The sequence below is a fragment of the Lepidochelys olivacea genome, assembly GCF_965140295.1.
Source record: "Lepidochelys olivacea isolate rLepOli2 genome assembly, chromosome: 17".
Lineage (NCBI taxonomy): Eukaryota > Metazoa > Chordata > Testudines > Cheloniidae > Lepidochelys > Lepidochelys olivacea.
This window is the reverse complement of record NC_140427.1, coordinates 13,485,740-13,504,255: the sequence shown is the minus strand read 5'-3', so window position 1 is coordinate 13,504,255 and position 18,516 is coordinate 13,485,740. Positions and strand designations below refer to the sequence as shown.

The 18,516-nt window shown below is 41.6% G+C and overlaps 1 protein-coding gene across 3 annotated transcripts in view; it reads right to left on the bottom strand.

The window, feature by feature from the left end:
* CALN1 (calneuron 1) overlaps nucleotides 1-18,516 on the bottom strand; it is a 200,873-nt gene that overhangs the window by 90,599 nt on the left and 91,758 nt on the right. For all 3 annotated transcript variants that reach the window (XM_084650739.1, XM_084650741.1, XM_084650740.1), the window contains one exon: nucleotides 7,013-7,156. In XM_084650739.1, the coding sequence (XP_084506865.1) occupies nucleotides 7,013-7,156 (144 nt within the window). The remainder of the gene's footprint in view (nucleotides 1-7,012; nucleotides 7,157-18,516) is intronic.

The following is an 18,516-nucleotide window of genomic DNA, read 5'->3' as shown; positions in this document are numbered from 1 at the left end:
GAGGAGACACACAGGGCAGGGAACGGAACATGCTGGGATCATAATATGCTAAATTGTGTTATTTTCTACCTGACCCAGATCATGAGGGGAAGGAGGGCAGCAGAGAGGCAGCAACTCTGTGGAATTCCTTTAGCCATTCTATCTGCATAAGGCTGGTGCGGGGAAAATGGCTCAGTTAGCCCAGGGGGAAGCAAATGCACCAACGTTCCTGATGGCTGATGCAGACATTAGCAGGGTCACGTACCCCCAGCATCTGCTTCCAGATGCTACCACCTGGTGCACAGGAGGGCAGATCCAGGCAGTGGGGCTCAGGCTTCAGCCCCAGACGGCGGGACTCAGGCTTTGTCCCCAAGCCCCAGAAAGTCCAACGCCAGCCCTGGCGATCCCATTAAATTGGGGTCCTGACCCCCAGTTTCAGAACCGCTGCTCTAGCCCTTCCTGTGCTGCCTGGCCCCTGCTTAGATGCACTGGGGGAGAAGAGGGCTCAGCGTCTGCCCCCACACAGCACGCCCACTCAAGGGAAGGCAGAATTTAGCCTCATGTGAAACGCGAATATACTGCTCTCCCCTGACACATCTATAATCTCACACACACCCCTTAAGGTCAAGGGGCAGATGGTGCCCAACAAACTTTCACATGTTAGGTAAAGGGGTAGCCTTTACTTAACGTGGACAACAAAAAATTGTACTGGAAGCCTCCTGGGGACACTTCAACGTGGTCAGTTGCTAAGGGGGAGCTGCCGGCTGTTGGAAGTGGGTTCCTCAGTGCAGACTTCACTATAAGCGTGCACATTCCTGTCCGCAGATGCCTTCTTTCATTTGCTAGACCCAGACCTGCAGCACCAGCACAGAGAGCAGGATTCAAACCCACTCGCTTCCCAGCTCAGGCCAGTCTTCTAGCCCGTGTCCCTTTTCCCCGGTGAGGCTCACTTCGCCTGTTCCATATAAAACAACAGGGCCCACAGCATAACAGGCAGAACTGCAGCATATAACTACCATGACGTGAAGTACTAACCACACCATGATAATAAATGTGTGGCCACTTAGAATGTCACGGTGGTCACCATTGGCACACCATGACAGCTTGAATCTTTGTCATCCCAGCAGGGACAGAACTCAGATCTTATAGCTCTGAACGCACATGTCTCTACCGCTTGAGTTAAGAACATCTCTGTCTGCGCTACAGGGTTTATGACACTCAAATGAGCAATTCCAATGCCATCCATAAGAGGGCAGAAGCACAGATACACATAACCCAGTTTGTTTCACTACAATAGAATACAAATCCATTCTAAATAATGTTCATTCAGAATCATCAGCCTATATAAGCCCAAAGGACACCAACTTTTCAGCTCAAACTGCTTTCAATGAGATTATGGGTTTGTGAATCAGTTCAAGTTTTCTACTTTACCAACCACCATCCCTTTATCTTAATCTCATCCCAAAGACGTTCCCTTCTCCTGTCAACTGTGCCCACTGCTCTGAAAAATTATTCATGTCCATCCCTGGTCTTGCCATCATCGCATCTGTGGCATCCAAGTCTCCATAATTACACACTTTATACTTGAAAAAAGTTCCACCATGAGGTTTTTGTGTCATCATCTTTTTAATGAATTAACTAGATGCTTACATTTTTCTACAATGCAGTCATTTTGTGGGATAATATGCTCATAAGAACCAAAAGGAAAATAAAAAGCTTTTTTTTTCCACCAGAGAAAGTGGCAAGAACACCCAGGTCATAATCAATCCCAATAAAACAAAATGCAATTCAAAATAAATCATTACACTGTGGCCAAACTGAATGATTCACAACTGAAAGCCAATTTCAAGAGAGAATCAGATATTTGAGAAACTTCTCTCTCTGTTCCAACTGTCCTAAGAATCCTTCTGAGAAAGTACAATACAACATATGCTTTGATGCACCACTGCAGATGATTCTAAACTGGGGTTAGGACTGGATCATACAAGCTGGAAGAGTCAGCATTGGTCAGCACTTGGATGGGAAAACTCCAGAGATAAATCTGCAAGTTCTTTTGGTGGCTCTCTTTTCTTTATATCAATAATGTGAATGCCCCAGCATGGTGTTACGGGGCACAGGGCTGCTGGCATTACCATTTTTCAGAGGAAACATGGTGTTACTGAAAACTCATGGGCATTAAAGACTGCATAGCACTTTTACTGAGGTGCTGGTCAAATTCCAGTTTGGGCAATTACTACTTCTACTTAGAATTCTACCAGCATTTTCTACCTAACCTAACTTCCGCCTGCTTTTCCAATGGGATAGAAAATTCTCCTTTATTTCTGTCCTAACCTGGTATGTGGTTACGCTTCACATTGCTAAACAACTGCCACATTACAACCCCAGAAGTAGCTGCTTTTCAGTGGGATAGGAAGTGATTCCTATATAATTTGTCAATAGGGTGACCAGATAGCAAGAGTGAAAAATCAGGACACTTCCCTTGTGGGGGGGGGAACGGGGGGGGGAGGGAGGGTGTATAGTTGCATATATAAAACAAAGCCCCTAATATTGGGATGGCCCCGACAATATCAGGACACCTGGGCACCCTATCTGTTAAGCACTATGAGATCCTTCAGGACAATGGTGACTACGTAGATGAAACATGCTGTTATGGTTTTAGTTTAGGGTGAGTGCCAAGCCATTAAAACCTGTCCACATTATTCATGCGGGTGGCTCTTTATAAACACAAATTCATCCAATCTGGGGAAGACAAACTTGCTCCCAGGCTAAGGCTTCTATTCATTTTCAACCTGAATCAGATTTTTAATAGCTGCATTCTCACTCTCAACCCTCTTACAAAATGGGCTTCATACGGGAATGGAAAGGCCGACTGATTCTGGTTGTGTCACTATAATCAATCTGTCATCTAAATAAGGCAAGGCAGATACAGTTCCTCTGCCATCTTGCAATGCAAATATACTCCCAAGGTATTATCTGACAATAATGTTAAATTTGTACTAGGTCCACGCAGACTGGTTCAGATTACACATAAACCACTGCCAATTTTATTACCTTATTATTAGCAGCCACTGTCATCAGCCTCCTGGGGGGAAGCACACATCTGGCTAGCATATCCGCTTGCACTTTATATCTTTATCAGTCATATACCCCCAAATGCACAGAGGGTTTATTGTCTTTTCCGTAGCTCTCACATACTGTGGGGGTCTTATGATTGCACACTGTACATAATGATTTATCACGCAACCTGGCCTCCCAACTGAGATAAATGCAGGCAAAGCACTGCCAAGAGCTTCCGTTTTTTGGCTTTATCCTGACAAAGTGCTGCATCCCTCATCAGGAATATATGACAGAGAGAAACTTGGCTGGGTAGGTCTATATCTGCAAGTACAGGGCCTGATTCAAAGCCCAGAGAAGTCAATTTCCATTGACTTCATTGGACTTTGGATCAGGTCCAGAGTAACGAACAATCCCCATTCACACAGCAAGAGAAAGAAAGGGAAGCTAGTTATACGGTTTCACGTTCTCATTACGTTTCAAGATAAGCTGCAGAAAAGAGCAATCCATCAAAGAAAAGAAAACCTTGAGCTGCATTGTGTTAGCTCAGTTTGTAGCCTAAATAAATTCTTCTCATAATATCCCCCACAGCTCCTGCACTGCCTAAAGAATTTTCCCTACTAATCTTTCTGTTTTGTTTTTGTCTTTTTATACTCTGGGTCCACTTATCCTTTATGCACATTGGAAAGCATAATCCCAACTATACATATAAAATGATGGCGTCTAAATTAGCTGTTACCACTCAAGGAAGAGATCTTGGAGTCATTGTGGATAGTTCTCTGAAAACATCCACTCAATGTGCAGCGGCAGTTAAAAAAGCGAACAGAATGCTGGGAATAATTAAGCAAGAGATAGATAATAGGACAGAAAATATCATGTTGCTGCTGTATAAATCCATGGTACGTCCATATCTTGAATACTGTGTGCAGATGTGGTCTCCCCATCTCAAAAAAGATATATTGGAATTGGAAAAGATTCAGAAAAGGGCAACAAAAATGATTAGGGGTATGGAACGGTTTCCATATGGGGAGAGATTAATAAGACTGGGACTTTTCAGCTTGGAAAAGAGATGGCTAAGGGGAGATATTATTAGGTCTATAAAATCATGACTTGTGTAGAGAAAGTAGATAAGAAAGTGTTGTTTACTACTTCTCATAACACAAGAACTAGGGGCCACTAAATGAAATTAATACACAGCAGGTTTAAAACAAATAAAAGGAAGTATTTCTTCACATAATGCACAACCTGTGGAACTCCTTGCCAGAGGATGTTGTGAAGGCCAAGACTATAACAGGATTCAAAAAAGAACTAGACAAATTAATGGAGGATAAGTCCATCAATGGCTATTAGCCAGGATAGACAGGAATGGTGTCCCTATTCTCTGTTTGCCAGAAGCTGGGAATGAGCGACAGGGGATGGATCACTTGATGATGACCTGTTCTGTTCATTCCCTCTGGGGCACCTGGTATTAGCCACTGTCAGAAGACATGAGACTGGGCTAGATGGACCTTTGGTCTGACCCAGTAGGGCCGTTCTTATGTTCTTTACATCACATGCATGTGTCTTCTAGTCCAGAAACCCTTCAGTCAAAATACTATGAAAATAGGCACCTTAGAAACATGAATAATTAATAATAAACTGCCTAGAAAAGCTAGATAGGGTTGGGTGAATTGGCTCAGATACAAGACTCACCTCCCAATCTTTATGCAAAACTCACATTGAAACTTTGTCAAAGGTCTCAGAAGTTCATTTAATTTATTCCCCTTTTTTACCTTTTCATGCCACCTCTGTACTTACAGGTCCCAGCTGTACTAGAAGTGGAAATGATAGCACGCCAGAGATCTCCAGAGCTTCTAGAAATCAGGAATGAGAGAATAACAGGAGATGGACCAGAGTTGGAGTCATTATCCCAATCATTCTTTGTCCTAAAAACTTGAGGCTCAGTTAAAATAGTGTAGGAATCTGTACCACATCGTTTTGTAAAACCTAAAGCAAAATCACCCTGAAGGAAGAATCCAGTAGAATGTAATAGGATGAACGTAATAGTGCTCTATAGAAACTACTCTTAAATCCTATCTAATTTTTTTTTTTTTTAAAAGAATGAGATACTTTTCACCATTTTTTAAATCCACCCTATGGAATCCATTTTCTATTGATTTCTATCCCTGCTATAGAATTCTGTGGGATACTTTGAACATTCTATAGAAAGGTTATCATGCTCTTTCACATTCCATAGAGGTGTTTTTCCCCTCTTTAATTACAAGAGAATGAGAGAGCCTGTCCTAACTGGAAACAGAAAGTACCAAAAATCATGCGAGAAATTCTGTATCCATTAGATTCCAAGCCCAATTTCTAAAACAAAGCAGCATATGAACTAAACCTAGGAAACATTTGAAGTTTGCACTTCACTCACACATTTGTAACAAGGAGCAAATTTTATTTAAAAGCAGCATGTATTAGCTACACTCCATCGTGCATCTGTTGCCCACTGAGAATATCAACACTCTCAACTTAACATTTGCAGATTTATAATACTCTTCATTTGTAAAACTTCTTTAGATGACCAGAAAGATTTTACAATAAAAAACAAACACTAAAACCAAAAGCCCACCAAATTTTCTGCAGCCTGACATGATTAATGTATTTGTACTGCATACACAATAATGTTTTCCATTTGGCTTTGCACCATTTTGTATAATTTTTCAACGCTGTTATGTGCCTTTGCAGAAACAGGAGAGAAGAGCTGCTCATTAGTCCAGCATCTATGCACATTTTAGCTGTTAGAAAAGCATTTACCTTTCTGACCTATAATTCTAAGGGCATTTTAAAGACGGCTCCTTATTCTGAGCTAGTATGATTGCAGATGTACATCAGCTAAGAGAGTCCCCCATGATTCCAAAAGCCTTGATGTCCTGTTCCTCTATTCACTTTAATAATGGGTTCCTTTTCTTTGATTATACGCTAGTAACTATTTGAAGGAAATCTCTCCACAGGGTCTTGTTCCATCCTTTTCAAAGCCTTGCCCATCAAAACTTCCAAAGCTTCCACATTTCAGACACAGCATGAGAAAGCCCCACCTATAGCAACTTTCACTTGCAAGTTATGCATGATGCAGCAGAATTACATCATGGCTTATAAAGGACTGGATTGCTCAGAGGATTGGACCATTCAAGACACGGATAACTGGCTACAAAGCCTTCCAACGCAAGGTCACTGGTTCAAAGGCAGCCCAGAAATAACCAAAAACTCCTCACAATTGATATCTGTTTCGTGACTTAATCAAAGGTGTTTAGTGGTTTCAGGCTAACTCTCAGTGAACAAGCATCCACAAAACCACTTCCATGACTACCTCTAGTTGGCACAGCAGAGAAGCCAAGCGCTATATTTGAATGAGTTATGGAAACTGAGCTACCCTCTCATTCCTAGAGGCGGTCAGGATAGAGTCATATAGAAGGGACAGCGTGGGGAAGCTTGCACCACTGTAGTACCTGCTAGGTGAATGAATAAAGGACTTCAGTTTCCTGGGTTATCAACTGACACCTTTCATGAGCACAGTATTCACAATAAATATCTGAAAACTAAACTAAGGAGGAAATGGCTTAGTGGGATACTTTGAAAGGCACTATTTTGCCACTTCCACCTGGACATTGCTTGGAAATTATAGGAAAGTCCTATCTGCAAGTGAAAATCTGTTTGTAAAGGTTTCATCTGGGGAATTTTATAAGGTGAGGCAGTATGGTCTAACGAATAGGGCATAGGACAGGGAGTCAGGAGTCCTGCGTTCTATTTCTGTCTCTGCTATTGATCTCATGTGTGACCTTGGACCAGCCACTCCACCTTTCTGTGCCTCTGTTTCCCCTCCAGCCCTTTGTCTGTCATGTTATTTAGATGGTAAGTTCTTTGAGGCAGCGACTGCCTCTCACTATGTATTTGTACAGCACCCAGCACTACTACAATTCAAAGAATAATAACGACTTACCATCCATATCAAGACGCTGCATGATAATCGCCAGTTCTACCTCACTAGGCATGTATCCCAAAGAACGCATAGCCATGCCCAGCTCCTGCTTGGAGATAAAGCCATTCCCGTCCCTGTCCAGTACCCGAAAGGCTTCACGGATTTCTGCAATAATGAAGAAAAGAAGAAGGGTGAAATAGTATCATGGTGCATTAACCTTTCCATGCAAAGAATACACATCTCTCTTTATTAGATCAATTAGATGTTTGTTAATGTTCCAGTAATAGTAACCAGGATATATATATAGATAAAAAAAATCTCCTGGTTACTATTACTGTCATATATATATTATGCCAGAAAACTTGAGGGTCGTGTGTGTGTGTATATATACACACACACGACCCTCAAGTTTTCAGGCATAAGACAACCACTAGGAATCCAAAAGTAATTTGTCCTTAAGCAAACTATTGCACAAATATTTATCTGAGGTGTTTCTGAATCTCTCTGCAGCATCTGCTGTTGAGCTGTGTGTGAAATGGGATGGACTGATCTGGGTGGATTGTTCTGATCTAGTATGGTTATTCCTATGTTTCTACAATTATAATCATCACACCAACCCTGGGATACTATAGACTATTTCATCAAATAGACTCAGAATGCTTTTCAGAAAAAGTAATGAATTAAGCCTGTCAGCACACTTGTAGGACAGATAAGTTTTGTCCATCATACAAGGAGGGTAATAAAACCATGACCTTGTTGCAGGGTAAGAGAACCTAGGCACACTCCCCTGCTACATGCAGATTCATATAACCTAAGTATGAACCTCTAATGAGGTCACCCACATCACCACATCAGGACAACGTCTCTCCACTATTAAACGAAGTCACACCAATCTAAATAGGAGATTTTCACCTACAGCCAGTAACATGTTTGGCCCAAAAAACTGCTTTTGGAAGTTGAGTCTCTCTCATAGAAGACTCTTATCTCCCAAATGAAGCCCTAAATACTTATTTTCTTTCTTGTCTGATAAATCATGATGTATACCTTTTAAACCACCTCCAGGCAATTTCCACCCCCCACTACTTTTCATGGCATTCCTCTAATTTATAACTGTTTTACTGCTATAAACAGCCACAGATCTATAAAAATGCTGTGAGAACCAGAGAAATCATCCATCATTCTTCCCAACCCTGGCTCAGTTTGACATCTGATATTGTTTTTGTTTTGAATCTGACATTCACACCTCAAGCCTTTCATAGCCGCTTTAAACTCCATACTGCTCAGTCATTCCCTATCCTGGAGTGTCCATGTTCTGCCAAGGTGTTGAGGGCACTGATGGTTATCCAAGTTTGACGTACTTCAGGGCTTTCTTAACATTGAAGTTTTGCCATCAAATTCCTCAGGTGAAGTGGTCATGGCTGCTTAAAATACAGGACATTTTGGTTCATGTCAATTCTGGAGTCTCAGCCAGCTGGGAAGCCTTCCTACTTTAAGGGATTTGGGGTTGTGGGGTTTGTTTTGTTTTGTTAAATAGGTTTATCTTTTCGACATGCATTTGGAAAGAAAACATAGGATGTTTTATTAAACACCTTTCAGGGAGATAATCAGCTATTAACAGGTTCAGTAATCTCACATCAGTCAGCTCTTTATAATCTCTGCTAGGATACGAACACATTCCTTATTTAACATGTCATCAGTTATGTTTATCTTACTTGTGCATTGTTTACAAGGATGTTGACTGATCATTTTCAGTTTACCCAGGGCCATAATGTACCTTTCAGTAGTAAAACCTACAAGAAGTCAGAGGACAAAGCCCTGGCTGGGATGATTTAACTGGGAATTGGTCCTGCTTCGAGCGGGGGGTTGGATTAGATGACCTTCTGGGGTCCCTTCCAACCCTGATATTCTATGATTCTATGACTCTGGGAAACTCTGTCAAGTGAACCACAGATTTTCTGATAAATATTCTCCTGAAGGGGGATCATAGAATATCAGAGTTGGAAGGGACCTCAGGAGATCATCTGGTCCAATCCCCTGCTCAAAACAGGCGCAATTCCCAATTTCCCCCCCCCCCTCAGATGGCCCCCTCAGGGATTGAACTGGGTTTAGCAGGCCAATGCTCAAACCACTGAGCTATCCCTCCCCCCAAAAATGTTTTAGAATATTAGGGTTGGAAGGGACCTCAGGAGGTCATCTAGTCCAACCCCCTGCTCAAAGCAGGACCAATCCCCAATTTTTGCCCCATATCCCTAAATGGCCCCCTCAAGGATTGCACTCACAACCCTGGGTTTAGCAGGCCAATGCTCAAACCACTGAGCTATCTCCCCCACTCCAAAAGGCATGAAACGATTGTTGGCCATTGCTTTCACAGAGGGAGGGGGGAGTAAGGGGTAGGCTGGCAGCAGACGGTGCAGTACGACTGCTAGCCGTCATCTCCTGGGTGCTCACCAGCAGACATGATGATGATTCAGGCAACCCCAGAGGAGCCCAGTGCCCACTCCCATAATAAGAGGCATGGAGCAGAAGTCAATATTGCTAGTACCCATACTATATTCAGCCACAGGGGTCCCAGAGGGAGCATTCCAAGGTGGATGGCAACATGCTACTTCCAACTGCACAAGGTAGGATTCTGAAGATTACTGGGAAAGTAGGAACATGTCTTAGAGGTGAGTTCCCCTCATCTGCTTTCACTGCCCAATCTCCATCCACTTTGCTGCCCTTTGCCCAAGGAGCTGGGGATGTGCAATGAGCCACTTATCTGCAGAGATTTTTTTTTTGTAGTATAACTGTCTCCTGCAGAACTTACTGATCATATTGCATGGCTGGTGCCTCTGTGGCCTTTGCTTTTACAAAGTTAATAAAAAGTATATACTTAAACAGATAAAAAGGGGGCTGGGGGCTGGTTGGAAAATAGGGCTCTTTTCCCTGCAGAAAATTTCATCTTCACCAAAAACTGAAAAACAAAATATTTGTAAAATACTGTTGCAGGGCCTCATGCTCCCATTCTCCCAGAGACTGGACTCCCTGGTCAGACTACATTTCCCATGATCCACCATGATTCCCCCAGGGGAGGAGAGGTTGTATACCATGTGAGTTCCGTGGCCCCAGTGCATCATGGCAGATGAAAACCAGTTGGGGAGCCCAGTCCACAGAGGATAATGTGGACCAAGGGCACCAAACAACAACTCCTATGAGGTATCATGGCAGCATGTCTGATTCAAGATATTTTGGTTTCAGCTGAAAAATTAAATTTTCATTTTCAGGTGTTTGGTTTTCAATTCAAAATTCAATTTTCTGCCATAAAACAGTTTCATCGGAAAATTTTCAACCAGCCCAAGCTGGCTTGGGCACTAGCCTAGGACTCAGGAGATCAATATTCCATTCCCTCCTTCACCACAGACTCCCTGAGTAACCTTGGGCAAGTGTCTTACTTTCTTGTGCCTCAGTTCCCCATCTGGCTGGTGGGAATACTAGTGCTCTGCAGGGAATCAGTTACCATAATAATGGATTTTCCGTCCAAGGAAGAGCTGATGATATCCTAGTTCATAGTGGCATGCTGCAGTGACTTAATTATTTTCTAATAATTCTTTTAAAGCCCAAAGACAGCTTCTAAATCACAATAAATCAAAGTTCACACATACACCACTGTTGCTTTGACAAAATCTGTTGTGCATTTATCATTTCACTATAAATATGCTATCTTATACTACAGAATAATTCCATGTTTGCTTCGTTGGTTTTTAAATCGGCTTTTATAGGTCACCCATGTAAGGCCTGATCCAAAACCCACTGAAGTCAAAGGAAAGGTTCCCGTTAATTTCAGTGGGCACTGGATCAGACCCATAACAACTATATTTTCAGTTCCTACCGGCATTAACTATGGCCTCTTTATACATAAGTGAAAGATAGATGCTACCTTGTATCCACCTTCACTCCTTGCACTGGAATCACAATAATGTAAAGCGATGACGAGTCTGTTCAAATCAAGAACAGCTGGAAGTTTCAGTACATAATGCCTGTGGAGTAGCAATGAATCCCATTAGCCACTACCATCTCAAGTGATAGCTATTTTCATATGTCGGGCTGAAAGCTGAAGCGCAATAAATATTACAGTGGAATCCATCCATTTAAAAAATAATCTTTTGACGTCTTAAAAAGAAGCAATCAGAACTACAAATATGGTAGGGAACTAAAAATGTTTTTTAAAGGAAAATATCAGGCGTTAACTTCAGAAAACTTTACAAGCTGCAATGCGAAAGCACTTAAATGTGTGAATAATCTATATTTATATATTGACTTCAGTGTAGGATTTCTTAATCCCAACATATGGCAGGTTTCATTGATTTCATTGGGAGTACTCATATGCTTAAGTGCTTTGCTGGATCAGGGTCAGAATCCTGACATAAACTTCAGTTCAAGCCCTGTTCCACAGCCTTCAGAAAAATAAACTGTTAACCAAGTCTGAAACATCAACTTCTGACCCCAAATGTACCTATTTGCACTCATGTCTATAAACAGCACTTCCTAGTATAAATCTATTTGAGGAGCTATGAATAGGTTGTACTCAAAGTCCAAAAAGCAGCTACTACCTCAGCAAGTGCCTCCTTTGTATACTTGTATGTAACTCCACCTCTTAAACATTTTTTTCTTTGTAGCACTCTTTGATTCTGCTCTCCAACAGACTCCGTGCTACTGTTCGACACATCACCTAACTTAAAGGTCACACGGCTCTGGTTCCTTTTCAGGTATAGTCAAGCCAACTCTATTAGCTAACGGGTACAAAACCACAGGTCCCAAACTGTGGTCTCTGAACCTGTGGATCACATGGTTCTGGCTCCCCCTTTTTGTTACCAGCCGTTAAATGTCATTACCAGAAGCTAAAAATACATCAGTATTTTCCTAATATCACTTTTCCAAGTGATCATGGTGGTTGCAATGACGACTGATGCTGCTGGATCACAAGTGGGACAGGAGGTGCCCATGAAGCAATCACTCAGGAAAGAAGCTGTTCACTATGAAAAGTTTGAGAACTCCTTTATTTAGACGAGTGGTTTTCAACTTTTTTTCATGTGCAGAACCCTAAAAAATTTAAAATTGAAGTGCCAGACCCCTTTGGAAATCTTAGGCACAGTCTGCAGACTCCCTGAGGTCCGCAGACCACCGGTTGAAAATGACTGATTTAGACTACAGGCCCTTTGGGGGCAGGGACTGTTTTTTATTAGAGCACGGAAAAAAAAGTTCAACAAATAGTTTTTTTTGGTTGGAAAATGCATCTTCCATGCCACAAAGCTCTCTGCAAATTTGGGCCCAATTCAATTAATAATCTCCATACAGAAAAAAACAGGAACAAAATTTCAAAGAAGTCAAAACATTTAGTTTCAACCATTTCAAAATGTTTTGTTTTGACTTTTTCATTTTGAAATGTGTTCTGAAAATTTCAAAATGTTGACGTTGACTTCAAATTTGGCCAGATTAAAAAGAAAAGACAAAAAAATAAGTAAAAAATCCAAACCAAAACACAAATTATTTCAGGTAAACCAAAATGTTTTAATTGACACTAAATAAATAAATAAAACCAAAAATTTTCATTCAAATCAACCCAAAATGTTTGAATTGATTCAAAACAAATTTGTTTCAGCAAAAAATTTCAGTTTGATTCAATTTGAACCAGACTTTTTTCAGAGTTTTTAGTTTGGTGCTCAAATTGAAAATTCCATTATTTGCTCAGCTCTACTCTCTACTACGCTGGGTTTGTACAGTGCCTACCACAGTGTAGCCCCAATTTTGGCTAGGCCCCAGGCACAACCATAATAAACATAGTCATAATAATAGCATAGAAGAATAACGGCCAGATTGTGACCAGAGGGCAGCACAGATGGACACTGCTCCAGAAGGGTGAAGCCTCTTACCCAATCCTTCTGGAGAAGCGACCGGTGGGGGTGCGCTAGTTCCAAGCAGCCCTGTGCAGGGGCTGGCCATACAGTAGCAAGCGACAGGTCTGTTCAAGTTCTACTGGTTTCCACTAGGGATTTAGTATATTCCCACTCCTATGTATATTATTTGGCATCACTTTGTACCGCTGTCGCCCTCCAGTCCAACATATGTAGTCTACTCCCAAACACAGAAAACACAAATAGAACTACACATGAAGAGAAGGTGGTAGATTAAGTCTCTGGGGATTTTAATATTGGGTAACCGTGTGTGAGATACATGTGAGAGCTTAGAAACATGGACACTTCAAAAGACTATTATATTGAAATGGGCCAGATGCTATAGGCTCAGGGATTAGTCATACACTTTTGTATCTATAAATGTTATATGTATCATTGTGAGCGAGGGATAGTATTCTAGGTTTATGGGGGAGGGTCACCGAGCTTCCGCCAAGAACTAAAATCAGTGCGGGGTAATTATGCAGATCCTGGGGCAGGTAAAGAACTCCAGAGAAGTGCCACTGAATTGCAATTAATTGCACTGAATTCGCTGAATTCAGACCAGGTTCAAGTGGCCGAGACAAGAAGAGAGCCAGTAGCAGAAGGGTCAGCCGGAACTGGCTGACTGAACCTTCTTTTTGATTCAACAGTTGACATGAGATTGTAACCAAGAGGGCAAAACACTGCCGGAAGGGTTTGAAGACTGGCATCTGCCAGGGCCTCCATGTGGAAAATGGGTGACACCTGGTAACCTTCGCGTGCATGGAGGCTGTTAGCTGTCTTAAATGTCCTTTCTGTAATGCCTTTGGCCTAAAATAAATGTGTTGTGCTTTATGAAAGCTGTCTGGTCACTGGTAACCCTCATTTCCCCTGAGACGGGGACAGACCTTCTGGGATCAGTACAGTGGATTGCGTAGGGACTGAAAGCTTAAATTCCTCATCCGCAGGCTGAGACACATGTTCTTGCCCACAGAGAGGTGATGGCTGGAGTCCGAGACTCTCAGGGGTGTCCTTGAGCAGATCTGTAGAGGCCAGAGGTGCAGTTAACCCCTGAACCATGACAGTGTGTTCCAGCGGTAACAGCACTGGACTGAGACTCAGGAAACTTCAGTTCTTCCGGGTGATATTGGGAAGTCACTGCCCCAACTTGTGCCTTTGTTCCCCTTCTATAAAATGGGGATAATGACCTTGGATCTTCCTTGAAAAGAGCTTTAAGATCTGAGGATGAAAAGTGCATCGCTCTTCTGCCACTCAGTCCAAGAACAGAGAAATAACACTGTGCACAAGAGGTTAGACTGAATGGCAGAAAACAACAAAAATGAGATTCACCTGGAAAAAATGCAAAATCACCGAACTAGGGAACAAACAACATGAGAAGGGTAAGTCAAGAGAGGGAAGGACTAGAGAAGTATTAATGCAGAAAGAACTCTAGGGTAATATTCATTATTTATCTATTTTATTGACTGATTTCAATGTATAATTCTAGGATTCATTTCCAAGTGCAGCTTCTGTAGTGACTTATCCAAGAAGCATCTCCATTTCAGAAGAAAACCAATGAATCTGTCTCAAAGAGCAACCTGTACAGAAAGTCAAAACTTTTCAACGTGCTCTATCATCCAGAGGTCACAGGGTTTGTGGATGTTTGCTTCAGCTTCTGTTTGTTGCTTTTAAAGCACATTTCTCATGATGGTTTAGCCTGCTATTTTTCCCCTGCTGATGATTTATGTTCTACAAGTGCTAAAGGGTATAGTACTCACTTCTCAGAGTTATTTGAGCATGCAAGGGGTTTTGTTTTTAATTAATTTCCACTCTCTGATTGTGTTTAACATCTGCACCTTCTCATTTTAGCTATTAGGCAGCACATGGCAATTCTATTAAGTCCCAAATTCCTCTGGGATGAAGGAAAGAACTATCAGGTGAAATAGGCATTTTTTAATTTTCTTTGTGCGGGTTCAAAAGTAGACAGCTATTATAGTCCTGACCTGACATCCAGTCCAGCAAGTAATTAATTCTCTTCATCTACATCTGGCTATATGAAGATTCAAAGGCTACTTCCCCATGTACATGAGTTACTCTGAATTGGTTTCTTTCGGTGCATTTCATTTCAGAAAAACCATTCACAGACGGAGTTGTTTTGGTGGTGTTTGATATTGTTTTTCCTTTAAAACTTCCTGAGCTTTCTTACCTACAGTTCAGCAGTCCATTTATTTACAGGAAATCCCTATATGACTGGGAACTAGTGGCAATCCTCATTATTTTTTGTTGCATATACTGATCCAGAATGAATCACAACTCTCTGTGAAACAAATTCTACTTGGGAAATCCCTGCCTGCTAGCTAGCCTCAGGCCCTGCAGATGGTTTCAATATATTTGATAGGTTATAAATAGCCATGTAATACATTTGTAATTACACTGCAACTGTTGACCACGTTAACTGCTATGTAATCACTATCCGATTATTTCTATCATTGTAAGATGGGCAGCAGTCCTATATCCCTTATGTTTGCCAGTAGCTAGTTTCCTTGGCTTCAATGCAGCTTTGGGTTCTAAAGTATAAATAAGTGATCTAAAAGCTACAAAATTTTATATCCTTAGTTGCCTAGTAAATAAGTTTAACAATTACTAGAGCTGGTCAAAAATTGGAATTTCCATCCCTTGGGAAATTCTGATAGTACCACATTTGTTTTCATCCCAAGTCAGGATGAAGTGTCAAAATATCTAAAAAGAAAAAAAACTGGTAGCATGGAAAGTTCTGAAAAATTTTGATTTGGAAATGTCAAAATGTTTTATTTTGAGAATTTCGATAGAAATGAAACATGACAACATTATTGGACGAAAACATTTGTTTTCGACACTGAACTGTGTTTGTGAGAGCTGTCACAGTGTCTCATGAGAGTTGTAGTTCAGGTATCTCATACCCCCATTCTCCTTTATGGACTGGGCTCCCTGGAGGGACTACGTCTCCCAGGATGCACTGTGATGGTTCAACCAGAGGATAGACTGCTGTGCATCATGGAAATGTACTCCAGCCAGGGACACAGCTCATACAGGAGAATGGGGGCACACAGTAATGTCAAATTGACCCAAACTAAATGTTTTCATTCGTTTCACAAACGGAAATATTTTAATTTGGGTCGATCCAACCCAATACATTTCAGTTCGATTTTCCTAGTGGAAAATAGGGGGGTGGAGGAAATGGCAAAACTGAAATTTCCCCATGAAAATTCTGATTTTGTGGGAAACCGCATTTTCCATTGAAAAAACATTTAGATGGAAAATTCCCAGCCACTCTAATAATCTTCAGGAACATGTTACTTCAGGTAATCTTCAGGAACATGTTACTAGCATATAAATGCACCGAATGTGCCAATACTAAGTAATTTTTTAAAATGATAATAAATGTCACAGTTTCAGGGTAACTTCCCCTGTATTCCCCATCCGTCATTCCTTGACAGCACCCACAGAAAGGTTTCCAGCTCACAGCTGTCACCTTTTCTGGGCAGTGAGTTTTACTCGCTCCTGACCAGGGCTTTTAAGGTTGCACAGGGTCCTGTCTTCTACGGCAATATCGCCAGCAAGCCAGTCTGCCTAAAAAGATGCTTGTGCTCTGTTCTCTCTCCCAGGACTATGAACAGTACAATTGCCAGCAGTTACAAGTTACCACACAGCTCTTTCTAAGCAAGTACATATATTCTTCAGGTGAAAGCATTACAGAGAAAACAAAACAAAACAAAAAAAACAACCAATAAACATTCCCATATGCATGCTGACAGCCTACCAAAGGTTACCCATCAGTTTTATGGGGCCTCAGTTAGTCCAACATTCCCTAAAGGTGGACCACAGATCTTGTCCATTTCCTGGATCAGAAAGAAGTCCCCAAATCAATTTAAACTCAGGCTAATGAATCCAAAAATCCTTTATTTGTCTTTTGGTCTCTGGAGAATCCAGTTTGAAGTAGCATATGTGAGCTTTCCCACATATCTCTGTGGGGGTATTACAATCTGGGTGATTTGTCCTAATCACCACCCACAGTTTTTAGTTCCTGAAGAAGCTGGGGCACCCCTCCCTGAGGAAGTAGAATACAATCATACATAAACCATTCAGTTAATACAATGGACCCAAAAGATATTTAAACTTAATTCAGTAAGGTCTCCCAAGTATATGGCAGGAAGTTGCCATATCTGTCACAGTAAATATTTAATGCCAGTTATAGGTGCTATCTTGACAGTCCTTAAGGATGTTTATCCGCATAACAGTGCAGACAGCAACACTGCAAACTTCCCATTACCCACCTATTGCCAGGCAAATATGCCTTAACCCTGGTCTGGAGGGAACGTACAGAGCATATAGAGTAGCTTATAATTTTATGAACCCTGCACTGTCTTGAGTTTCAGCGTTCTTCAGGAGAATATGACTGTGAAAGCCAGAGGTCAAAAGTGTTTGGAACAGTAGTAACTTCTTTTACATCATTTTATGTCATTCCCATTAGAATTGGCAATCTACAAGTCTAGTTTTAGCAATTCTCTTTGTAGAATCCTGGACACCTTGGGTCTTTCTCTGCCTCTGTTGAAAAGTAAATGGGTGTTTTCCACTGATTTCAACAGGAACAGGACTGGTCCCCTTGTTGACACAGAGGATGTAATCTGGAGCCCACTGAAGTCAATGGCAAAACTCCCATCAATTTAACCGGGGTCAGGATTTCACCCAGAATGTAATTCCAGGCCTGAACCTGCTTCCACTCAAATCAAGTGGACTCCTTGTCTCTCAATGATAGCAGAATCTGGCCCTCAATTGGTAAATAAAATAAAGCAGAATAATTCAGTGAGCAGTGATTTTAAATGGTGCACATTTTCCCCTTTATTTTCAGCTGATCAGGAATAACTTCTCTTTAGTTCCCTGCATCTGAAATAAGCTTAAAAAAATAAAACACCCATTGATGAACTGCCACAAAAATATGTTTAATTCCCAAAGGGTACAGTGCAAATTTATACTGGCTCTGTGGACCACTGCACACAGGTCACAGTAGTATTGATTGCTCAGTCAATTAAAGTAGGTGTGAGGGAAATGTTGGTTAGTCTACCTCAACGTGTTGTTTTTTACACCTCAAGAGACCAAACATATACATCTGTGCTGAGAAAAATAGCAAGCAAGGGAGGGCTTGTCAACAAAGTGGTAACAAGAGAGAAGTGTAAATCTGTGTTTGCTCCCAGCATATCAATGCTCATTGCAAGCATCGGTGCAAAGATGATGCAACATTACACAGGTGAAAACCATGATAGGCAATAAAGTTCTCTACTAAGAGAGGAACATTCTTCCTCGACAACTTACAGCCCAACATGCATCAGAGCTGTCGTATGGTTCCTGAATGACCTGCACTTTGGACCTCACTAATGCACCCTCGGCCATTTCCAATTCTTCTCAGCCTTACCAGCTTCTTCCTCTCTTCTCCCTAAAACTCACCTGCCGTTCCCAGCCTGGCATTCTTCTCCCAGCTGTTCTATCTCCTGCTCCCTGGGGCTTAACCAGTCCATTCCATCTGTGGTCATTTCAGGGCTGATCCTATCGCCTGCCAATCACTATTATCTCTTCTTCTTC